The sequence below is a fragment of the Somniosus microcephalus genome, chromosome 3 (genome assembly GCF_052327205.1).
Source record: "Somniosus microcephalus isolate GS21.2 chromosome 3, FLI_Smic_1.0, whole genome shotgun sequence".
NCBI classification, from domain to species: domain Eukaryota; kingdom Metazoa; phylum Chordata; class Chondrichthyes; order Squaliformes; family Somniosidae; genus Somniosus; species Somniosus microcephalus.
The window spans coordinates 369,339,945-369,365,462 of NC_140989.1; the positions used below are offsets into that span (position 1 = coordinate 369,339,945).

Sequence of the window (25,518 nt, forward strand, 5' to 3'; positions counted from 1 at the left end):
GTCCTCTGCGACCGACGTGGCTGTTGTGGTGCCGCGGGTGTCGTCTGGGTGTCCCCGGTGGCCTCCTGGGTCTCTGCCGGGGGTGCCGCCAGGGTTGTTGAAGGGGTAGTTGGTGGGGGTGCCGTTGGTCGATGTTCTTCCGGGGGTGATGAAAGAGTAGTGGGTGGGTAAGAGTTGCTTCTTGAGGACCCTCCAAGGGCCCGAGATCAGACACTCCTCTGTAGAAAAGGAGGCCCAAGCCATCGTGGAGGCAGTGCGCCACTGGCGCCACTACCTAGCCGGCAAACGCTTCACCCTACTTACCGACCAGCGGTCGGTAGCGTTTATGTTCAATAATAAACAGAGGGGGAAGATTAAAAATGATAAGATTCTTAGGTGGCGGATCGAGCTCTCCACCTTCGATTATGACATCATTTACCGGCCAGGGGCCCTTAACGAATCCCCCGACGCCCTCTCACGAGGGATGCGTGCCAGCGCCACCGGGGATCGGCTACAGACCCTCCACAATGACCTCTGCCACCCAGGGGTCACGCGGCTGTTCCACTTCATAAAGTCCCGCAACTTACCCTACTCGATTGAGGAAGTTTGGTCCCTGACCAGGAACTGTCGCACTTGCGCTGAGTGCAAGCCTCGGTTCTACCGCCCAGATAGAGCCCACTTAATCAAAGCTACACGGCCCTTTGAGCGGCTCAGCTTAGATTTCAAGGGCCCCCTCCCGTCCGTCGACCGCAATGTTTACTTCCTGAACATTGTGGACGAATACTCTCGTTTCCCATTCGCCTTCCCCTGCCCAGACATGACCAGCGCCACGGTCATTAAATGCCTCAACAGCCTGTTCTGCCTGTTCGGTATGCCGAGCTACATCAATACGGATAGGGGGGCGTCCTTCATGAGTGAAGAGCTACGCCAGTACATGCTGTCCAGGGGGATCGCCACGAGCCGTACCACCAGCTACAACCCCCGGGGTAACGGTCAAGTGGAGCGAGAGAACGGGACAGTATGGAAAGCAGTCACTCTAGCTCTAAGGACCAAAGGCCTCCCTATCTCCCGCTGGCAGGAAGTCCTCCCAGATGTGCTCCATTCGATACGGTCGCTATTGTGTGTGATGAATGGAATATTTCATCACAGATTTGACGTTTTCCAGTGACTCTAGAATCTGGTCAGCATGGCGTCTTACAATGCTCTCTCCAACGTCCACGGTATACATTAGAGGTCCTTGCCGTGTACAGATCGTTCCTGGCTGCCATTTCTCTGTGCGGTAGTCCCGGGCCAAAACTGGTTGACCTATCTTGAAACTCCTGGTTGGCCTTTCATTCATATTCTGAAACTGCCTGTTCTCCACATCTCTTCTGATGTTTGGCTTAACCAAATCCAAGCGGCATCTTAGTCTTCGATTGAAGAACATCATGGCTGGAGTTTGGTTGGTAAACGCATGTGTCGCATTCCGGTAGGCAAACAAGAAGTTATCCACCTTGTGTTGTAGGGATATGTCTTCATTACACATTGCCTTGATAGCCTTCTTGAATGTTTGAACGAACCTCTCAGCCAATCCATTGGTGGCTGGATGATATGGGGCGGATGTGTAATGCTTAACACCATTGTTCTTTAAGAACCTCCGGAACTCTTCAGACACAAACTGTGGTCCATTGTCAGAGCAAATCTGTTCAGGCAGCCCATTTCTGGCGAATATGGTTCATAAGACTGTGATAGTTTTTTCTGTGGTGGTTGAGGACATTTTTATTACCTCTGGCTACTTTGAATGTGCATCCACCGCAATTAAAAACATCGAGTCCATAAATGGACCAGCAAAATCAATGTGTACCCTTTGCCATGGAGATGAGGGCCACTCCCATGGATGTAGAGGAGCTTGTGGTGGGGCGTTTTGGACCTTCTGGCATCCTGTACAGCTCTTGGTCATCTCTTTGATTTCTCTATCGATTCCCGGCCACCACACAAACGCTCTGGCTAAGTTCTTCATTTTTACCCCTCCCAGATGACCCTCATGAAGCTCATTGAGCACTCTATCCTTCAATTTGGGTGGAATTACTACTCTGGATCCACACATCAAGGTTCCTCGGCACACTGACAGCTGTTCTCTTCTCGGTGAGAATGCTGGCAACAGTGGTTCGCCATGTGCTGGCCATCCCTTCACCATTAAATCGTAGACCCTGGAGTGTGTCGGGTCATTTCGTGTTTCCTTTTCTATGTTTGCATTCGTCACAGGTAGACATTCGACTATGGTCGAGTGGAATATCTCCACTGGATCCACTGCCAGTTCTTCTTCCACCGTCGGCAATGGTAGGCGCGACAATCCATCAGCATTCCCATGCTGTTTAGTTCCTTTGTACTCAATGTCATATTGGTGTGCCCCTAGGAAAAGGGACCACCTCTGTAGCCGTTGTGCTGTCATTATCGGTACGCCCTTCTGAGGGTTGAAAATGGAGACAAGAGGTTGATGATCAGTTAGTAGAGTAAATTTCTGTCCGTGCAGGTAGTGATTGAACTTCTTCACCCCCCACACCAGGCTGAGGGCCTCTCTGTCAATCTGGGCGTAGTTACGCTCGGCTGCAGTTAACGAGCGTGACGCAAAAGCTATCGGCCTCTCTGAACCATCAAGGGATTTATGTGACAATACCGCCCCAATGCCGTAGGGAGACGCATCACACGCCAGTCTCATCGGTAGTGATGGGTTGTAGTGAGCCAATACTTCTCTTGAAGTGATCAGGCCTTTACAATTCTGAAAGGCCCGCTTACATTCATCGCTCCATTTCCATGCTACTCCAGTTTGTAGCAGGGCGTTCAGTGGGTGCAGAATTGTGGACAAATTCGGCAAAAACTTATGGTAGTAATTCACCAATCTGAGGAATGACCTCAGTTGCGACACATTTTCAGGCGCTGGAGCCTTAACTGCCACTTCAATTTTGTCAGGGGTCTTATGTAACCCCTCTTCATCAATCACGTGGCCACAATACGATATTTGTTTCTTTAAAAACTCGCACTTGGGGCGATTGGCTCGTAGCCCATGTTCTCTTAGTCTAGTGAGCACCTGCTCTAGGTTGGCAAGGTGTTCACTGTCATCTTCACCTGTCACTAGGATGTCGTCCAAGTAACACTGAGTCCCCGGAATCCCTTGCAGGACTTGTTCCATCGCTCTTTGCCATATAGCCGGAGCTGATGCTACTCCGAATGCCAGTCGATTATACTGGTAAAGACCTTTGTGAGTGTTTATCGTGAGATATTTCCGAGAGGATTCTTCAACCTCCATCTGCAAATATGCTTGCGCTAGGTCAATTTTTGTAAAACGTTTCCCTCCAGATAGTGAGGCGAAAATATCTTCTATCCTCGGAAGAGGATACTGTACTGTGTGAAGGACTGGGTTCACAGTCACCTTGAAGTCCCCACAGATGAGAACCTTCCTTGGCTCCTCAGACTTATTGTTTAACGTTTTCTTCATGACAGGAACGATGGGTGTCACCCACTCGCTCCAGTCTACCTTAGATAACACGCCTGCATTCTCCAGATTCTCCAGCTCTGCCTCGACGGCTGGGCGAATTGCATACGGTACCGGTCTTGCTTTGAAAAACTTGGGAATTGCATTCTCTTCTATTTTTATCGAGGTGGTTATGCCTTTAAGAGTTCCCAGTCCTTGTTGAAATACCTCTTTAGCGTTAGCTAAGATTTTTGACAATCGTCCAGGTGTGACGTCGTCATCCTTTTTACCAGCCACAGTCAGTGCCTGAATGGAGTGCCAGTCTAAACTTATCTTTCTGATCCATTCACGTCCCAATAACAGTGGTCCACCATCTTGCAGTATGTACAGATACAATTTCTGTATTTCCTTGCCGTTGTATTCGACAGGCACCCTTATTTTCCCTCTGGGGTATACTTTCTGCCCCGTTTATGTCTTCAAGACAATGGATGTGTCTTTCAAGGGTATGTGTGAGAATAGTCGCTCGTAGTCTCGTCGATTCATGACGGTCAGGGCTGATCCTGTATCCAATTGCATTTTGACTTGGGACCCTGCTATCGTGAGGGTGACCCAAATGGTTCGGTGATCCTCTTTTGCGATTACGTTGTGTAGTTTGAGACAGCTTAATCTCTTGTTCCTGGATTCACTATCGCTCTTCTGGTCTTCGGAACTACTGTCCGTCATCTTTTGTACTTTCCTGTACTTTTCCTTAGTAGTCTTTTTGTTGTCGTTAGTCTTCTTCCCGGACCTGCAAACTCGTGCAATGTGTCCCATCTTTCCGCATTGCCTGCATGTTTTGTCCTTGAACCAGCAGTCCTTCTGGTCATGGGTTGTTCTGCCGCAGCGATAACATTTTTCAAATCCCCGTGTCATTTCATGGGTGCCGTATTCCTGTGGCTTTTGCTGTATTTCCGCAGCTCCCCTTGCTGCTGCTTCGTACGAAACTGCCACGCTGAAAGCCTTATCTAGCGTCAGCTCTTTCTCCGAGAGTAACCTCTTCTGGGTTCCTTCACTCAGGAGTCCACAGACAAATTTGTCCCGTAGGGTATCTGCCAGTCCTGCTCCGAACTGGCAGTGCATTGATAGCTTGCGTAGTTCCGTAAGGTAATCGGCATTGCTCTCATCTTTATGCTGATTTCTCTTGTGGAATTTAAATCTTTCTGCTATCAGCAGCGGTGCAGGATTTAGGTGTTCCTGTAGGATATCAACAATTTCGTTAAAACTCTTCCCCATCGGTTTGACTGGAGTGATCAGGTTCCGCAATAGGCCGTACGTTCTTGCGCCCATTAAGTTTAGTAGTACCGATGCCTTTTTCTCATCGGCTACTTTATTTGCCTTGCAATATACTTCGACTCGTTCCACATATGTGGTCCAGTCTTCTATTTCATTATCGAAGGCAGTGATATTGCCAGTCTTCGGCATCTTGGAGATCTAAGATGGCGCCTCCCACGCTTTGCCTTCTTCCCCGATTGAACAAAATGGCGCCTCCCGCGCTTTGCCTTCTTCCCCGCTGGATTAAGATGGCGCCTCCCGCGCTTTCTGTCTTTTCCGCTGCTGCCAGCGCTGTTGCTGGCGTTTTTATGCCTTGATGGCGACGCCCTATGGTCTTCGCGCGCTTCCCCCGCGCTGCTGCTAACGCCGCTCTCCGCGGTCCCCGTGGCAAACTGCAGCTCCTCGCGGCTTTCTGCGCTACTAACTTATTTTTCCTTTATTTTAATTACTGTTCCCGTCGTCAGAGCAGACCCTATGGGACACTTTCCTCCCTCTTCTCGGGTCTGTACGCTGCCCGGCTTCGTAGCACCGGCCACGCCCTGTGTGCTCCACCCTCTCTCCTCTTTCCCGACAACGCTGCTCGGCCCTGTTGAAAAGCCATCCGATCGAGCTCTAGCCCGCCGCAGCCCAGGAAGGATCAGTGTACTACCTGCCACCAGCCCGATTAGCTGGAACACCATAGACTGGAGAACCAAGCCCAGCTTTCGACAGCCTCTCCTGCAAATCTTCGAATTCGATGAATCAGAGGGCGGTTGCCCACGGTCGACGCCCGTTTCCTCTGTCTGATTTTTTTTTCTTTTTGAATTTCTTCCTTCTGGCTTCGACCTCCAATAACTTCGCTTCAGGGATGGATCCCCATGAGGTGGTGCAGAACTGTAGGTAAATTCGGATCTGTTCGTCGCCAATGTAATGTCCGTGTGTAATTGAGACACGGACTGCAGAAGTTGGTTATAACAGGTGTTTACTGAATGGAGACAAAACTGGAACTACTATACAGGCTTATATACAGGGGTGGTCACTACTGGTACTGCAGTATACAGGGGCTGCAGAATATAGTTCCTTCTTCAAGGTACATACACTACACACCCGTGGCTGAAAGATGGCACAACGTTCAGTGTAAGTGAGTTACGAGCGTGACTACAATACGCCCAACACTCCTCCATCTTTTACATACGTCCATCAAGCCTTCCTGTTCAAACAAAACTCCCCCTACAAAACTGGCCATGACCCCACCTCCCACCGACGCTTAAATGCCGGTATCCTCCTGTGTTAGTTGTGTCTCAGTGGGTAGCACTCTCACCTCTGAGTCAGAATGTCAAGGGTTCCACTTCAGAGACTAGAGCACAAAAATCTAGGCTGACACTCCAGTGCAGTACTGAGGGAGTACCACACTGCCGGAGGGGCAGTACTGAGGGAGTGCCGCACTGCCGGAGGGGCAGTACTGAGGGAGCGCTGCACTGCCGGAGGGGCAGTACTGAGGGAGCGCTGCACTGTCGGAGGGGCAGTACTGAGGGAGTGCTGCACTGTCGGAGGGGCAGTGCTGAGGGAGCGCCGCACTACCGGAGGGGCAGTACTGAGGGAGTGCTGCACTGTCAGAGGGGCAGTACTGAGGGAGCGCTGCACTTTCAGAGGGGCAGTACTGAGGGAGTGCTGCACTATCGGAGGGGCAGTACTGAGGGAGCGCTGCACTGCCAGAGGGGCAGTACTGAGGGAGTGTCGCACTGTCGGAGGGGCAGTACTGAGGGAGCGCTGCACTGTCAGAGGGGCAGTACTGAGGGAGTGTTGCACTGTCGGAGGGCCAGTACTGAGGGAGTGCTGCACTATCGGAGGGGCAGTACTGAGGGAGCGCTGCACTGTCGGAGGGGCAGTACTGAGGGAATGCTGCACTGCTGTCTTTCCGATCATAACATTGCGACCAGAATTTCAAGCACATTTTTTTGAGTGTTTTTGAAATATGTGACCTCACTGAGACCTGCTCTGTGCTTTCCGGTTCATTGAATGTATTTTGGAATATATTTTTTAAATTGGTACACTTCCCTGATTGCAGGTTCTGAAACGCGAATGATGCTTAAATGACTTGAAACTTAATTTTTAAGGCTCAATGGAGAAATACAGCAGAATGGTACCAGGGATGAGGGACCTCAGCTTCGTGGAGAGACTGGAGAAGGTGGGGTCATTCTCCTTAGACCAGAGAAGGTTAGGAGGAGATTTGATCGCGGTGTTCAAAATCATGAGGGGTTTGATAGAGTAAATAAGGAGAAACTGTTTCCAGTGGCAGGAGGGTCGGTAACCAGAGGACACAGAGTGAAGGGAATTGGCAAAAGAACCAGAGGGGAGATGAGGAGAATGTTTTTACAGCGAGTTGTTGTGATCTGGAATGCGCTGCCTGAAAGCGCGGTGGAAGCAGATTCAATAGTAACTTTCAAAAGGGAATTGAATAAATACTTGAAAAGGAAAAATTTGCAGGGCTGTGGGGAAAGAGCAGGGGGGGAGTGGGACTGATTGGAGAGCTCTTTCAAAGAGCCGGCACAGGCACGATGGGCCGAAGGGCCTCCTCCTGTGCTGTCTGATCCCAAGGTCCTATGATACAATGATGCTATGATCCTACGATCTACGATGCTATGATCCTACGATCTACAATCCTATGATCCTATGATGTGGGTTCAGCGCTTTCCTTGGGCCTTGATTGTTTACGTGGCTAACGCCCATTTTAGGGCGTATTCTAATGAGATTGGGAGGATAGTTGGACGTAACTTGCCATCGGCAAAATGGGAGTGACAATTGGGCGCTTCAGACAGTACAATGATGTCCATTCGACAAGACACATCAGCCATGTTCTTAAACACAAAATTCAAACCTCCAAAATCAGCGACCACTGCATGACCATCTTCATACAGCAGGATGTTATGGCTGTCAGATCCAAGAGAGAAAATAAGAAATCCATTAATTTCCATATAGACTGTTGAGTAAACATGTTCAATCTTTCCTGATAGGTATAACCTCGCAGTTCCTAGTTTCGGTCTCCCCCCCCCCACACAAGTGGAAACATCTTCTCTACATCTACTCTGTTGAACCCGTTCATAATCTTAAAGACCTGTCAGGTCACCCCTCAGTCTTCTCTTTTCTAGAGAACAGAGACCCAGCTTGTTTAGTCTTTCCTGATAGTTATAACCTCGCAGTTCTGGTATCATCCTTGTAAATCTTCTGCAATGCCTCCATCTCCTTGTTATAATATGGAGGCTAGAACTGTTCACAATGCTCTAAGTGTGGTCTAACCAAGGTTCTATACAAGTTCAACATCACTTCTCTGCTTTCCAACTCTATCCCTCTAGAAATGAACCCTAGTACTTGGTTTGCCTTTTTTATGGACTTATTAACCTGCGTCACTACTTTTAGTGATTTGTGTATCTGTACCCCCAGATCCCTCCGTTCCTCCACCCCATTGAGACACTTACTTCCCAAGGAGCAAGTGGCTTCCTTATTCTCCCTACCAAAATGCACCACCTCACACGTAACTATATTGTAATTGATTTGCCGATTACACGCCCATTCTGCTCGTTTATTAATATCGCCCAGCATTAATGACCAACGGCCCGAGTGAGATTTACTTTTTGGTTTTGAACGTTGAGTTGAACCAATGGGCGAAGCAATCCCAGTGCTGACACTGGCATCGTCTCCGACCCCAGAGGCACAGGTTGGCGTACCTGTTGAGGTCTCGGTGTATGATTGGTTGAGTCAGGTTGTGAAGATATTCCATGCCTTTGGCCACATCAATCGCAATAATTAGTTTGGATTGAAGATCAATGATTCTGTGGATTCATAAAAGAAAAACAAGAGAGACGGGAAGATCTAAACAACAACAACTTGCACCTTTCACATAATAAAACGTCCCGAGGCACTTCACAGGAGTATTATAAGACAAAAGTTTGACACCGAGTCACATAAGGAAATATTAGGACAGGTGACCAAAAGCTTGGTCAAAAAGATAGGTTTTAAGGAGCGTCTTAAAGGAGGAGAGAGAGGTAGAGAGGCGGCAAGGTTTAGGGAGGGAATTCCAGCGCTTGGGGCTCAGGCAGCTGAAGGACCGGCCACCAATGGTGGAGCGATTAAAATCCAGGATGCGCAAGAGGCCTGAATTGGAGGAGCGCAGAGATCTCGGAGGGTTGTGGGGCTGGAGGAGGTTACAGAGATAGGGAGGAGTGAGGTCACGGAGGGATTTGAACACAAGGATGAGAATTTTAAAATCACGCCGTTGCCGGACCGGGAGCCAATGTAGGTCAGTGAGCACAGGGGGTGACGGGTGAACGAGATTTGATGCGGGTTCGGCTACGGCAGCAGAATTTCAGGATGTGCTGAAGTTTCTGGACAGTGGAAGATGGCCGGCCGGCCAGGAGAGTGTTGGAATAGTCGAGTCCAGGGTGAGAGTTTCAACAGCAGTAAAAACAAATGTCAAACACTTGACCAAAAAATAAACACTGCAAACGGAAAGCCCAGAGACGGCGTAACAAAAAGCACACAGGATCGTTGGCTTTATAAATAGAGGCATAGGACTGGATTTTCATTGAGGAGGCGGGTAGGAGGCGGGACTACAACTTTCGGGGTTGTAGTCCCGCCTCCATCGAGTTGTGGCCAACCCACGCGATTTTGACTTGATTGACCTTGTTGAGTCTGCCCAGCGGGCTCAGCAGGCCAATTTAGGACCACCCGGCAACAGGTGACGTCACAGATTGATATTTCATCTGTCAAGACCTTTTGACAGATGAAATATCAGCGTTTCACAGCTGTTTGAAGCTGTCAAACACTGACAATCTGTACTCCAGGTTAATTTCTTCCTCTCAGGATGATTTAGAGATCTCCCCAGAACAGAAAGCAGAGGCTGCAGATTTTGACAGCTGGCGGCCATTCTGCTTTCTGTGCTGGTGAGACGAGAGACTCCTGAGACCTGAAGGAAGGAAGGCTGTAAAGGTAAGTAAAGGTAAGTAAAACTTATTTAAACACTTTACACAGACCAAACACACTTACCTTTGCACTCATGCACCCACCTGAACACCGGACATCTCGACCCCTCCAAGCCCTTCATCCCGATGGTCCGCCTCCTCTAACTTGGCGTGGTTTGGAGCCATCGGGAATCCCACACTTCACAAAATCACAGAATCCCCACAGTGCAGATAGAGGCCATTTCGGCCCATCGAGCCTGCACCGACACATATCCCACCCTATCCCCGTAACCCCACGTATTTAATCCCCTAACACTAAGGGTCAATTTATCATAGCCAAATCAACCTAATCTGCACATCTTTGGACTGTGGGAGGAAACCGGAGCACCCGGAGGAAACCCACGCAGACACAGGGAGAATGTGCAAACTCCACACAGACAGTCGCCCGAGGCCAGATTTGAACCCGGGTCCCTGGCGCTGTGAGGCAACAGTGCTAACCACTATGCCACCGTGCTTCAAGCTTTAAAATAGGGATTAGGCTAAAAACTGCCTGTTAACTGGCACTAATCCCCTTCCCGCCTCGGGGAGGCGGGTCCCAGTGCGGGGCGGGTACCTGCCTCCTTTGAAACTGGCATGGAGGCGGGTTGGGGGCGGAATGGGGTCGGGACCCCTATTTCGGGATTTTAACCCCTCACACGCCTCCAATCCCGCCTCCACGACCCAATGAAAATCCTGCCCCTAGTGTACAAAAGCTTATGCTAAACCTTTATAAATCACTGGTGAGGCCCCAGCTGGAGTATTGTGGCCAATTCTGGGCCCCGCACTTTAGGAAGGATGTCAATGCCTTGGAGAGGGTGCAGAGGAGATTTACTAGAATGGTGCCAGGGATGAGGGACTTCAGTTATGTGGAGAGACTGGAGAAGCTGGGATTGTTCTCCTTAGAGCAGAGAAGGTTAAGGGGAGATTTGATAGAGGTGTTCAAAATGATGAGGGATTTTGATAGAGTAATTGAAGAGAAACTGTTTCCAGTGGCAGGAGGGTTGGTAATCAGAGGACACAGATTGAAGGAAATTTTTTACAACGAGATGTTGTGATCTGGAATGCGCTGCCTGAAAGGGCGGTGGAAGCAGATTCAATAGTAAATTTCAAAAGGAAATTGGAGAAATACTTGAAGGGGAAGAATTTGCAGGGCTCTGGGGAAAGAGCAGGGGGAGTGGGACTAATCGGAGATCTCTTTCAAAGAGCCGGCACGGGCACGATGGGCCGAACGACCTCTTTCTCTGCTGTGAGATTCTATAATTGCAGGCAAACAAAACTAGTAGAACTTTAGCAAATAGAAACTGATGTAAGAAAACTACTAGGCACTTGGGCCTAGAAATTCAGTTGCGTTTGCGCCCACTTTTTGGCTATAGAGTGGGTTTGCACCGTAAGTTTTTAACGCCCGAAATTGAGTTCGTCCCTAACATCGGCGTTAGCCGTTAGCGCTGCGCCGGCACCGATGACGTCATCGGTGTGCGCAGCACCCCGGTTCCAATGATAAACCGTCCCGATGGCCAAATTGAGTTGCGGCCGCCTCGCCCAGCGCAGCCGCAAACAGCGTTTGCAAAACGGTGCGTTGCAGCTCCGAAAGGCCGGCACATAAAGGTGGAGCGGCGGCCGGCCGCTTTTCCGGCGGCCGCCTGGCCGCAGCTCCCTCCCCGGACTCCTGCACCACCCCCCCGCGGCATTGGTGTGTGACTCCCGCGAGCCCGGCACTTCTCCGTGGTGCCGGGCTCATTTGCCGGGGGATTCCATCGGCGATCTCACGGCTGCAGGCAGCTCCTCCTTAAGAGAAGGAGGAGGCCTGCAGTACCCCAGCCTGCCGCACCGCATCGGTTGCCGCAGCGGCAGCTGGGCGGCGGAAACTGACAGTCTTCGCCCCAAACGAGGCGTCCAAACCCTGCAATAGCGCCCGCCGCCGTCTTGGGGCGACGCTACTGAATTTCAGGCGGGCGCTAGGGGAATCCGGGCGTGCGCTAAATTTCGGGCGCTGAAGACCTGGCGCGGCGGAACCGAATTTTTAGCCCTTGGTCTAAGCATTAAACAAAGCTTTAATCAACTGTTTTACAACATGGAGGTCTAGTTGTGTCCTACACTAGTTCCTATTAAGAATGTCCTGCGCAAGCTGGGCTCGTGCCCAAGTATTTATACTCTCCCTGGACAGCGCCACCTGTAGGCCGCTCAGTATTATTTTATAAGTCTTTCTTTCATGAGTGACTGATTCATGTCAGAAACCATACCTCTTTTGTTCGTGTAAGAGGGAGAACAGGGATCCCCCCGAGATGTACTGTGTTACGATAGCGAACTGACTTGGATCGTCCAAGCAGGCACCAACAAATTGGATGACGCAGGGGTGGTTGAGGCGACAGAGGATGGAGACTTCCCGGCAGAACATATCCACGTCGGACTTGGAGCAAAACGTGTTGGCTCGATATCTAATAAGAGAGATAAATGTGAAGAAATGTATTGGAAGTGTACGGACCAATTGGCTATACCGGCAACAAACTGCAACGCCCAGTAAACATTCAAATGGCATTTTGTGTAAGTCTCAATAATAATAGACTGGTGCGCTCTCTGTGATACCATTGGATGATCAGATTGTGATATTTTAGCAGAGGTGTTACAGAGGAACAAGAGAGGCCATTCTGACCCTCAATCCTGTTCCGCCATTCAATTAGGTCCTGCCTGATCTGTATCTCAACTCCATTGCATGTGTCAACCTTGGCTCAGTGGGGAGTACGCTCACCTCTGAGTCAGAAGGTCGAGGGTTCAAGTTCCCTCCAGAGACTTGAGCCCACAATCTAGGCTGACACTCCCAGTGCAGTACTGAGGGAGTGCTGCACTGTCGGAAGGGCAGTACTGAGGGAGTGATGCACTGTCGGAAGAGCAGTACTGAGGGAGTGCTGCACTGTCGGAGGGGCAGTACATAGAAACATAGAAGATAGGAGCAGGAGTAGGCCATTCGGCCCCTCGAGCCTGCTCTGCCATTCAATGAGATCATGGCTGATCATCCAAATTCAGTACCTTGTCCCTGCCTTCTCCCCATATCCCTTGATCCCTTTAGCCTTAAGAAATATATCCAACTCCTTCTTGAATATATTTAATGAATTGGCCTCAACTGCCTTCTGTGGTAGAGAATTCCACAGGTTCACCACTCTCTGGGTGAAGAAATTCCTCATCATCTCTGTCCTAAATGACTTACCCCTTATCCTTAGACTGTGACCCCTGGTTCTGGACTCCCCGGCCATCGGGAACATCCTTCCTGCATCTAGTCTGTCTAGTCCTGTTAGAATTTTATAAGTTTCAATGACATCCCCTCTCATTCTTCTAAACTCCAGCGAGTACAAGCCCAATCGACCCAATCTCTCCTCATACGTCATTCCTGCCATCCTAGGTATCAGTCTGGTGAATCTTCGCTGCACTCCCTCCATGGCAAGAACATCCTTCCTCAGATAAGGTGACCAAAAGTGCACACAATACTCAAGATGTGGTCTCACCAAGGCCCTGTACAACTGCAGCAAGACATCCTTGCTCCTGTACTCGAACCCTCTCGCTACGAAGGCCAACATACCATTTGCCTTCTTAACCGCCTGCTGCACCTGCATGCTTACCTTCAGCGACTGGTGCACAAGGACACCCAGGTCTCGTTGCACTTCCCCTTCTCCCAATCTACAGGAAACTCTCGAATTACCGGCACCCAAAAAACCGGAAATCTCGGTTAACCGGCAAAATTCAGGAGTGGGTTCAGTTAAGCTTTTCTTCATATTAATGGCCATTTCTTGATTCTTGGCTGTGTAATCGGGGGTTCCTGCACTTGTAGCTAAGCAACAGGGATGCTTGGTCTGTGGCCGGGCTTTTTGCACCTGTTGCTAAGCAATAGGGAAGCTTGGATTTGTTACTGTGTACGGAGCTCTCGGACCTTTTGTAAAGTCTGTGGGTTGTTTAGTTAATTAATACACAGACTCCAAGAGTAACTTAAAACAGGACTTTACTATTCGAAGGTCAGGGCAAATCTGCCCAATAACTCCTGGCACAACACTTATATACTGGTGTGGTCACCGTCGGTATTACCGTATACAGAAGCCAAACAAAGTAGTGCCACACCTAAAATAGTTCTCTTAAAGGTGAACGGTTACATACAATAGTTCTCTTAAAGGTAGACGGGTACATACACTACAATCCTCCCTTTTTAGCTTACAACATACTTATTCCCCATTAAACATAACATATAATCAACTTCATGTAAAACAATTCACAGATATAGTCTCTGCGGGAAACAGTTCACAGATTCAGTCTCTGCGGGAACACTTCACAGATTCAGTCTCTGGTCTTGACTCGGTCCGAACAACATCTCTGTGGTGTAGCCGGTTCACATTTCTAGCGTGACTCATCCAATAGTCTTTCCCTTGGCTTAACAGCTTGAACTTCCGTCCTGCTGAACCAGCAGTGCTGACTTTTACAAACAGCTGGACTGCCTTGGTAATTTTTCCTACTTTCCAACTGATTTGGCCCCCTTCGTGGGGCCCACGTGCATGATCTGATAGAAGTGATAATGATTTAGATGGTTATCGTCTTCTGCTTCGTCTTTTTCTTTTCTGCTTCTTGGAGACTCTCGGGGCTCCCTTATCCGCTGCCAGCTGTAGCGCCACCATCTCCCTATGTTCCTTAGACTTTAAGTGCTTCATCCTGATTTCTGCACTTTGGGAGTTTTCATCACAAGCTGGGCAGACCAAGTCATCGTAATATTCCGTGTCACTCAACAGGTCATGGTAATATTCGGTGTCGTCCTGAGCTAGTCTAGCGAGAGGGCCTGCTACTTCTTCCGTACCCAACTGGACGTTAGCCGACTGTTGTTCCCTCCCTAGACATCTTTCCTGAAGAGACTTCTTCATGCGTTCATATTCATCCCGCTCTTCCTGGGTTTCCTGCAAATCCTTCACTAATGACCTCGTTTGTGATTTCAATACTTCCCCTTCCCTCGGGGATTGATTGATCAGGCTATTCAATCCTTCTACTGGAGCAGCTGTTTCAACATTCTGCTGTTCACATTGACGTGATTCAGCGTACTTTTGGCATCCCTGTAAAATCTGTGTTGCAACCTCAGCTATTTCCATAACTTTTGAGAGCTCCGAACTCCTTCCCTTTGAAGATTGAAGCTCGTGTTCAGATTGTTCCCATTGTAGAGTCTTGTCCTTCAGCATATGAAGGAGTTGGCTGACCATTAACTCTTCCACGGGAACACTGTGGGTCAGAGTCTTCTCCATTTCATCCACCTTTTCCTCCAATGCTTTCACCTTCTTTTCCTCTTGTACTTTGGCTTCCAGCGCTCGGAGAAGTTGCGCCTTGATGCTCTCTAGCTCATGTTCAGAGGCCATTCTTACAGTCTCTGTGTTTCTTACAGTTCCCTTTTCTTCCACTGAACGGATTCCCAGTTGAATCTGTTCTTCAAGTTGTTGAATCTCGGTCATTGCCGCCCCATATTTGTCTTGTGTTTCCTTTAATATTTTTATGAGTTCTTGTACATCTTGTCTTTCATGTTCTGCCATGTCTTTCACCTCTAATTTCTCATCTATGGATGGAACTTCTACCGATGAGTCTGTCTTGGCCTTGAGCTCATCAAGAATTTCCTGCAGCCTTTGGACTTCTTGCTCATGTTCAACCTTCAGTTGCTCATATGCTTCCACTGAAACTAGCTTTTCGGAGGTTGCCGAGTTAACCCCTTCCAGAATTGTAGCCTGGGCCTGTTCATACTGTTCTTTCAACTTCTCACACTCTGCTTGTAAGGAGTCGTAGAGAAGAACTGGAATAAAATCCTGGCTTCCTGAAGATTCCTCTTCATTTGCTTCTTCCTGCAAATATTCTAACTCCTGAACAGCATAAGGGAGATGTGATCGGTAATTGGTCACGATGGCTCTATGGTCGCTCTCTGCTTGAGCTAGCTGCTTCTGTTGTCTTTCCAGGTTCTCCCATTCGGTGTCATAGAACTTTTTCATTGTTTTCATCTCTTGTACGAGACGGTAACTCAATTGTTCTAATTGTTGTCGTAATTTGAAATAAGTTTGAGTCCGAGCTCGGTGTTCTTCCGTCATGGATATGTCCGTAACTTGAACAGGCTCAGAATTTTCTGTCAAACTAGGTTGTCGTTGTTCGGTGGAGTTCTGTTCTGAAACTTTGTTCTTCTCGGGAGCATAAGCCTTTATGCAAGCCTTCGTTTTTCCAACCTTCGTCGGCAAGTCCATTTCAGCCTTGTCTTTCATATTTGGGTTGGTCTTATCGTCATCCGTTTCAGAATCTGAGCTGATTGTCTGCACCGAGTCCTCACTCGTTATGGCTTTTAGATAGTGCCATTCCATGTCTATTTTCTTGATCCACTCCCGTCCTAGAAGTGGTGGTCCTCCCTCATGTAGTACGTATAAGTTCATTCTTGGGTGTTCTTTACCCCTATCTCTCACTTTGACTCTTATCTTTCCCATGGGGTATACTTTATGCCCCGTGTATGTCTGCAATACGAACTTGGTATCTCTTAAGGGTATATGTGAGAATAGCCGGTGGTAGTCCCTTCGATTTATGACTGATAGAGCTGATCCAGTGTCCAATTCCATTTTCACTTGGATTCCAGCTATTTTTAGCATGACCCAGATAGTTTGTAGGTCAGCTTCCTTACTCACATTGTGAATTCTCAGACTACCCAGCTCCTGGCCATTTGGGTCTGAGTCTGAATTCTGTTCGTCTGAACTCTTCTCAGCCACCTTGTGTACCTTGTTGTACTTTTCCTGTGATGGCTTCCTTTGGTTGTTGGTCCTTTGGTTGTTGGTCTTCTTCCCTGACCGGCATACCTTAGCTATGTGACCCAGTTTGCCACATTTCCTACATTCCTGGTTCTTAAACCAGCATTGGTTCTGGTCGTGTGTTGTCTTCCCACAACGATAGCATTTTGTTGTTGTCGAGGTAATTTGATCCACACTTAGTGCTGCTGTCTTTAGCTGCATTTCCGCAGTTCCCTTCGCTGCGGCTTCGTGCGATGCTGCAATAAGGACAGCCCTGTCAAGTGTAAGGTCGTTCTCTTCGAGTAGTCGCTTTTGCGTTCCTTCCTTTGCCAACCCGCACACGAACTTGTCTCGCAATGCCTCTGTCAGATTCCCTCCAAACTGGCAGTATTTCGCTAGTCTACGCAGTTCGACCAAGTATTCTGCGTTGCTTTCGTCTTTCCGTTGCGTTCTCGCATAGAATTTGAATCGTTCCGCCAACATCAACGGTGTGGGGTTCAAGTGATCCTTCAGAACAGCCACAATATCATCGAAAGTCTGATCCGCCGGTTTAGCTGGTGATAGTAGATGCTTCAAGAGCCTGTATGTCTTCGCGCCCATCGAGTTTAGCAAGGTTATAGCTTTGTCATCTTCTTCTATTTTATTGGCCTCACAATAGATCTTGATGCGTTCCACGTACGTGGCCGAGTCTTCTACCTCGGAATTAAAATCGTTGATGTTACCCCACTTAGGCATCTTCCTCTCTTCCTGATAACACCACGAATTATTTCTTTAAATTTTTTTTTTCCAAGATGGCGGTTCCCGCGAAAATGGCGGTATCCCGCGCTTATCTTCTCTCCCCGCCCACTTCAATGGCGGTTCCCCGCTTCTGTCTTCTTCTCCGCCTAATGGCGGCTTCCCGCGTTTCTTCCCCTGGCGGGAGGGGTACACTTTCCCCACGGGCGACGGCCGCTGGCTTTCAGGTTCACAGCCTACGCGTCGGCTTCAGTGCTTTCCCTTTTCTCGGCAGGGCAACCGGCGCTGGGTACACCCCGTTGACGGCGAACAGTTTCAGCCGCTGGGCTGGCTCTCGCTCAGTTCCCCTTGCTCGGGCTCGGTCTCTCTCCCGCTCTCTCGGCTCTACCGGCGCTGGGTACACCCCGTTGACGGAGAACTGTTTCAGCCGCTGGACTGGCTCTCGCGCAGTCTCCCTTGGTCGGCTCTGCCTCTCCCGTTCGCTCGGCTCTACCGGCGCTGGGTACACCCCATTGACGAAGAACAGTTTCAGCCGCTGGACTGGCTCTCGCGCAGTCTCCCTTGGTCGGCTCTGCCTCTCCCGTTCGCTCGGCTCTACCGGCGCTGGGTACACCCCATTGACGAAGAACAGTTTCAGCCGCTGGACTGGCTCTCGCGCAGTCTCACTTGGTCGGCTCTGCCGTCTCGCAGTCCGGTGCTTCCCTCCCCGGCTGCGGCTGAGTATTTATATCTTTCCGCGCCTACGCTCCCGGTCGCAGCGCTTCGTGGCTTCGGTCGCTGCCCGGCCTTTTTCGCCGGTCGCGGTCTAGCTGTCTCACGACGCCGTTGCGTCCCCAGCCTGTCTGTACCACGGCTTCCTTGCTCCACGCTGCCCCAGTCTCAGCGCCTCTGGGCCCGACTTCTGTCCGGCTCCTTTCCCCCTCGACCGTGGTCGAGTGCACCGCCCTTATCCTCCGGTTATTCTTTTTACTTTTCCCTTACTCACAGTCACCGTGGCCGCCTTGCTTCTCGTGCTGATCGGCTCACTCCTCACCGTGGCAGAAGGGACAGTCAGTGCCTGTTGCTGGTGGAAGTCTTTGTCTCTGAATTCTTCCTCCTTTCCAGCTCTGCAGACTCGAGTTTTCTCCCAGCAGAATGACGAGGGCGGTTGCCTCTTCTCGACGCTCGTTAACTGCTTCGGAATTATTGTTGCCGCAGGGTACGATCGGACTCGTCGCCACTGTAAAGTCTGTGGGTTGTTTAGTTAATTAATACACAGACTCCAAGAGTAACTTAAAACAGGACTTTACTATTCGAAGGTCAGGGCAAATCTGCCCAATAACTCCTGGCACAACACTTATATACTGGTGTGGTCGCCGTCGGTATTACCGTATACAGAAGCCAAACAAAGTAGTGCCACACCTAAAATAGTTCTCTTAAAGGTGAACAGTTACATACAATAGTTCTCTTAAAGGTAGACGGGTACATACACTACACCTTTTAACTACAACTCTCCGTAATCCGGAGTTTTTGATAAACCGGCACCACGCCGGTCCCGTCGGTGCCGGATAATAAAGAGTTTCCTGTATTGCCATTTAGATAATAATCTGCCTTCCTGTTTTTGCCACCAAAGTGGATAACTTTGCATTTATCCACATTATACTGCATCTGCCATGTTTCTGCCCAATCACCCAACCTGTCCAAATCATACTGGAGTTTCTCGGCATCCTCCTCACAGCACACACGCCCACCCAGCTTTGTGTCGTCTGCAAACTTGGAGATATTACATCTAGTTCCCTCGTCTAGATCATCATTTATATATATTGTGAATAGCTGGGGTCCTAGGACCGATCCCTGCGGCACCCCACTAGTCATTGCCTGCCACTCGGAAAAAGAGCCGTTTGTTCCAACTCTTTGCTTTCTGTCTGCCAACCAGTTCTCTATCCAAGTCAGTACCTTGCCCCCAATCCCATGTGCCTTAACTTTACACGCTAATCTCTTATGCGGGACCTTATCAAAAGCCTTCTGAAAGTCCAAATACACCACATCCACTGGTTCTCCCTTATCTATTCTACCAGTTACATCCTCAAAAAATTCCAGTAGATTAGTCAAACACGATTTACCTTATGTAAATTCATGTTGACTTTGTCCGATCCTGTCACTGTTTTCCAAGTGCTCTGCTAGTACATCTTTTATAATGGACTCTAGCATTTTCCCCACTACCGATGTCAGGCTTACCGGCCTATAATTCCCCGTTTTCTCTCTACAACCTTTTTTGAATAGTGGGGTAACATTAGCTACCCTCCAATCCATGGGAACTGTTCCAGAGTCTATCGAATTTTGGAAGATGACCAATACTGAGGGAGTGCTGCACTGTCGGAGGAGCAGTACTGAGGGAGTGCTGCACTGTCAGGGGCAGTACTGAGGGAGCGCTGCACTGTCGGAGGGGCAGTACTGAGGGAGCGCTGCACTGTCGGAGGGGTAGTACTGAGGGAGTGCTGCACTGTCAGGGGCAGTACTGAGGGAGTGCTGCACTGTCGGAGGAGCAGTACTGAGGGAGCGCCGCACTGTCGGAGGGGCAGTACTGAGGGAGTGCTGCATTGTCGGAGGAGCAGTACTGAGGGAGAGCTGCACTGTCGGAAGGGCTGTACTGAGGGAGTGCTGCACTGTCAGAGGGCTGTACTGAGGGAGTGCTGAACTGTTGGAGGTGCAGTACTGAGGGAGAGCTGCACTGTCGGAAGGGCTGTACTGAGGGAGTGCTGAACTGTTGGAGGTGCCGTCTTTCGGTTGAGACGTTAAACCAAGACCCCGTCTGCCCTCTCAAGTGGACGTAAAAGCTCCAATGATGTTATTTCGAAGAAGAGATCGCCCCGGTGTACTGGCCAATATTTATCCCTCAACTAACAGCACTAAAAAAACAGATTATATGGTCATTATCACATTGCTGGTTGTGGGATCTTGCTGCACGCAAAATGGCTGTTGCGTTTCCTACATTACAACAATGGCTACATTTCAAAATTACTTCATTGGGTGCAAAGCACTTTGGGACGTGCTGAGACCGTTCTTTCTTTTCCCACCTTCACTCTATACCCCTCGATACCCTTACTTCATAAACATCTATCAATCGCCATCTTAAAAGCTCCAATTGACCCCCAGCACCCACAGCTCTCTGGGGGAAGAGAGTCCCAGATTTCCACCACCCTTTGTGTGAAGAAGTGCTTCCTGACATCACCCCTGAACGGCCTAATTTTAAGGTTCTGCCCCCTTGTTCTGGACTCCCCCCACCAGAGGAAATAGTTTCTCTCTATCTATCCTATCGAGTCCTTTAATCATCTTAAACACCTCAATTAGATCACCCATTAATCTATACACGAGGGAATAGAAGCCAAGTTAATGAAACCTATTCTCATCATTTAACCTTGTAGATCCTGGTATCATTCTGGTGAATCTGCCCATTTTAAGATTGCAAGAGGTAGGACATCAAAGGCAGATACAAGAAAAGTTAACAGCAATATGAACAACAACTTGCATTGATATAGCGCCCCAAACGCAGTAAAACGTCCCAAGGTGCTTCAGACGTTAAAGCGATTATCAAACAAAATTCGACACTGAGACACATAAGGAGATATTAGGCCAGATGGCCAAAAGCTGGGTCAAAGAGGTAGGTTTTAAGGAGGAGAGGCGGAGAGGTTTACGGAGGGAATTCCAGAGCTTAGGGCCCAGGCAGCTGAAGGCACGGCCGCCAATGGTGGGGCAAAGGAAATCGGGGCTGCGCAAGAGGGCAGAATTGGAGGAGCGCAGAGATTGGGTCGACTAGGTCTGTATTCACTAGAGTTTAGAAGAATGAGAGGGGATCTCATTGAAACGTATAAAATTCGGACAGGGCTAGATAGATTGGATGTAGGGAGGATGTTTCCCCTGGCTGGGTGGGTCTAGAATGAGGGGTCACAGTTTCAGGATATGGGGTAGGACATTTAGGACTGAGATAAGGAGAAATTTCTTCACTCAGAGGGTGGTGAACCTGTGGAATTCTCTACCCCAGAGGGCTGTGGAGGCCAAGTCACTGAATATATTTAAGAAGGAGATAGATAGATTTCTAGACACAAAAGGCATCAATGGGTATGGGGAGAGAGCGGGAATATGGTATTGAGATAGAGGATCAGCCATGATCATATTGAATGGTGGAGCAGGCTCGAAGGACCGAATGGCCTACTCCTGCTCCTGCTCCTATTTTTCTGTTTCTATGCTTCTATCTTGGAGGGTTGTAGGGCTGGAGCTGATTACAAAGATAGGGAGGGGGGGGCGAGGCCATGAGGGGATTTGAAAACATGGATGAGAATTTTAAATTTGAAGTGTTGCCGGACCGGGAGCCAATGTAGGTCAGCGAAAGATGGGTGATGGGTGAACGGGACTGGGTGCGAGTTGGGACACGGGGCAGTGAGCACAGGTGGTGATGGGTGAACGGGACTGGGTGCAAGTTGGGACACGGGGCAGTGAGCACAGGGGGTGATGGGTGAACGGGACCGGGTGCAAGTTAGGACACGGGGCAGTGAGCACAGGGGGTGATGGGTGAACGGGACTTGGTGTGAGTTAGGACACGGGGCAGTGAGCACAGGGGGTGATGGGTGAACGGGACTGGGTGTGAGTTAGGACACGGGGCAGTGAGCACAGGGGTGATGGGTGAACGGGACTGGGTGCGAGTTGGGACACGGGGCAGTGAGCACAGGGGGTGATGGGTGAACGGGACTGGGTGCGAGTTGGGACACGGGGCAGCGAGCACAGGGGTGATGGGTGAACGGGACTGGGTGCGAGTTGGGACACGGGGCAGTGAGCACAGGGGGTGATGGGTGAACGGGACTGGGTGTGAGTTAGGACACGGGGCAGCGAGCACAGGGGTGCTGGGTGAACGGAACTGGGTGCGAGTTGGGGCACGGGGCAGTTAGCACGGGGGTGATGGGTGAACGGGACTGGGTGTGAGTTGGGACACGGGGCAGTGAGCACAGGGGCTGATGGGTGAACGGGACTGGGTGCGAGTTGGGACACGGGGCAGTGAGCACAGGGGGTGATGGGTGAACAGGACTGGGTGTGAGTTAGGACACGGGGCAGTGAGCACAGGGGGTGATGGGTGAACGGGACTGGGTGCGAGTTAGGACACGGGGCAGTGAGCACAGGGGGTGATGGGTAAACGGGACTTGGTGTGGGTTAGGACACGGGGCAGTGAGCACAGGGGGTGATGGGTGAACGGGACTGGGTGCGAGTTGGGACACGGGGCAGTGAGCACAGGGAGTGATGGGTGAACGGGACTGGGTGTGAGTTGGGACACGGGGCAGTGAGCACAGGGGCTGATGGGTGAACGGGACTGGGTGCGAGTTGGGACACGGGGCAGTGAGCACAGGGGGTGATGGGTGAACAGGACTGGGTGTGAGTTAGGACACGGGGCAGTGAGCACAGGGGGTGATGGGTGAACGGGACTGGGTGTGAGTTAGGACACGGGGCAGTGAGCACAGGGGGTGATGGGTAAACGGGACTTGGTGTGGGTTAGGACACGGGGCAGTGAGCACAGGGGGTGATGGGTGAACGGGACTTGGTGTGAGTTAGGACACGGGGCAGTGAGCACAGGGGGTGATGGGTGAACGGGACTGGGTGTGAGTTAGGACACGGGGCAGTGAGCACAGGGGGTGATGGGTGAACGGGACTTGGTGCGAGTTGGGACACGGGCAGCAGCGTCTTGGATGAGCTCAAGTGTATGGAGGGTGAATTACGATCTTACCTTTTAATGGCAACAATTTTATTCCTGCATCTTCCTTTGTAAACTTTCCCAAACGAACCTAAGCGGGTTCCAGACAGATAAAAGGTGGTCAGTCTCATCCTGCCGCGTGAGAATTCGATGAAACGTAATTTCCGGCACTTTCCATTTCAATCGCACCATTGTTTTTTTTTTACCTGATCCAATAATTTCGTGGAATTCGATGTCGGACAGCTGAAGGTGGAAGTGAGAGGAGAGCCCCGCTCTCAGCAGCAGAACATCAGCTTTCTCTGTGCGGGGAGAGCGTGTGGAAAGAAAGAGACCGTGTGGTCACAGACTGGCCGCGAATTCAACAACAACAACTGGCATTTATATAGTACCTTTAATGTAGTAAATCCTCCCGAGGTGCTGCACAAGAGCGTAAATCAGACACAATTTGACACCGAGCCACATAAGGAGATATTAGGGCAGGTAGCCAAAAGCTTGGTCAAAGAGGCCGGTTCTAAGGAGCATCTTAAAGGAGGAGAGAGAGAGGCAGAGAGGTTTAGGGAGGGAATTCCAGAGCTTGGGGCCCAGGGAGCTGAAGGCACGGCCGCCAATGGTGCAGCGATGAATTGGAGGAGCGCAGAGATCTCGGGGGGGTGTAGGGCTGGAGGAGGTTCTAGAGATAGGGAGGGGGCCATTTGGCTCATCGTGTCTGAGCTGGTACTTGGCTCCCCAGTAGGGTTTTCTAATCCCATTACCCTGCATGATGTATATAGGTGCAACATTATGCAGGGCCTATAGGGAAAACTCATATCTCAGAACAATGATACCAGTAAGGCTCAAACAACAGATTATGCATTTTTAAAAAATTCTTTTCCTCTAATCTTGTCAACTTCTTCTCCTAAAGACGGTGCTTCCTATCTGGGGTCCACTTTCTCCTCCCGGTCCCTGTGTGAGCCGAGACAATGCGTACCATCGACCTATCAGACTGTGGGCGGCATCACAGCTGGTAGTTTCCAGCGAGGGTCACTGGGTAATGATTAGGATCAAGAATCTTGGCTGAATTTTTCTTCCCCTTTCACAAAGCCCAGAGATACTGAGGCAGAGTGAGGCTCCCCGATTGTCACGATAGCTGAGATCAGGCTCGGCTTTGATAAGAATATTTTTTTTTAATTTGTTCCTGGAATGTGGGCGTCGCTGGCAAGGCCAGCATTTATTGCCCATCCTTAGTAGCCCTTGAGAAGATGGTGGTGAGCCGCCTTCTTGAACCGCTGCAGTCCGTGTGGTGAAGGTGCTCCCACAGTGCTGTTAGGGAGGGAGTTCCAGGATTTTGACCCAGTGACGATGAAGGAACGGCGATATACTTCTAATTCAGGATGGTGTGTGACTTGGAGAGGAACTTGGAGGTGGTGGTGTTCCCATGCGCCTGCTGCCCTTGTCCTTCTAGGTGGAAGAGGTCGCGGGTTTGGGAGGTGCTGCCGAAGAAACCTTGGCGAGTTGCTGCAGTGCATCTTGTAGATGGTACACACTGCAGCCACGGTACGCCGGTGGTGGAGGGAGTGAATGTTTAAGGTGGTGGATGGGGTGCCAATCAAGTGTGCTGCTTTGTCCCGGATGGTGTCGAGCTTCTTGAGTGTTGTTGGAGCTGCACTCATCCAGGCAAGTGGAGAGTATTCCATCGCACTCCTGACTTGTGCCTTGTAGATGGTGGAAAGGCTTTGGGGAGTCAGGAGGTGAGACACTCGCCGCAGAATGCCTAGCCTCTGACCTGCTCTTGTTGCCACAGTATTTATGTGGCTGATCCAGTTAAGTTTCTGATCATTGGTGATCCCCAGGATATTGAAGGTGGGGGATTCGGCGATGGTAATGCCGTTAAATGTCAAGGGGCGGTGGTTAGACTCTCGCCTGTTGGAGATAGCCATTGCCTGGCATTTAAGTGGCAGGTAACTTTCGTGCGACACATCAGCCCAAGCCTGAATGTTGTCCATGTCTTGCTGCATGTGGGCAAGGGCAGCTTCATTATCTGAGGAGTTGCGAATGGCACTGAACACTGTGCAGTCATCAGCGAACATCCCCACTTCTGACTTTATGATGGAGGGAAGGTCATTGATGAAGCAACTGAAGATGGTTGGGCCTAGGACACTGCCCTAAGGAACTCCTGCAGCGATGTCCTGGGGCTGTGATGATTGACCTTCAACCACTAAACCATCTTCCTTTGTGCTAGGTATGACTCCAGCCAGTGGAGAGTTTTCACTCCGATTCCCATTGACTTCAGTTTTACTTGGGCTCCTTGATGCCACACTCGGTCAAATGCTGCCTTGATGTCAAGGGCAGTCACTCTCACCTCACCTCTGGAATTCAGCTCTTTTGTCCATGTTTGGACCAAGGCTTTAATGAGGTCTGGAGCCAAGTAGTTCTGGCGGAACCCAAACTGGGCATCAGTAAACAGCTTATTAGTGAGTAAGTGCCGCTTGATAGCACTGTCGATGACACCTTCCATCACTTTGCTGATCATTGAGAGTAGACTGATGTAATTGGCTGGATTGGATTTGTCCTGCTTTTTGTGGACAGGACATACCTGGGCAGTTT

General features: G+C 50.0%; 1 protein-coding gene across 2 annotated transcripts in view; it reads right to left on the reverse strand.

Moving 5' to 3' along the window:
* Window positions 1-25,518, reverse strand: part of tnni3k (TNNI3 interacting kinase) — a 184,874-nt gene that overhangs the window by 115,653 nt on the left and 43,703 nt on the right. For both annotated transcript variants that reach the window (XM_085983580.1, XM_085983581.1), the window contains exons 14-18: window positions 23,142-23,234; window positions 22,969-23,026; window positions 11,958-12,152; window positions 8,446-8,550; window positions 7,599-7,651 (exon numbers count right to left, since the gene is read on the reverse strand). In XM_085983580.1, the coding sequence (XP_085839706.1) occupies window positions 7,599-7,651; window positions 8,446-8,550; window positions 11,958-12,152; window positions 22,969-23,026; window positions 23,142-23,234 (504 nt within the window). The remainder of the gene's footprint in view (window positions 1-7,598; window positions 7,652-8,445; window positions 8,551-11,957; window positions 12,153-22,968; window positions 23,027-23,141; window positions 23,235-25,518) is intronic.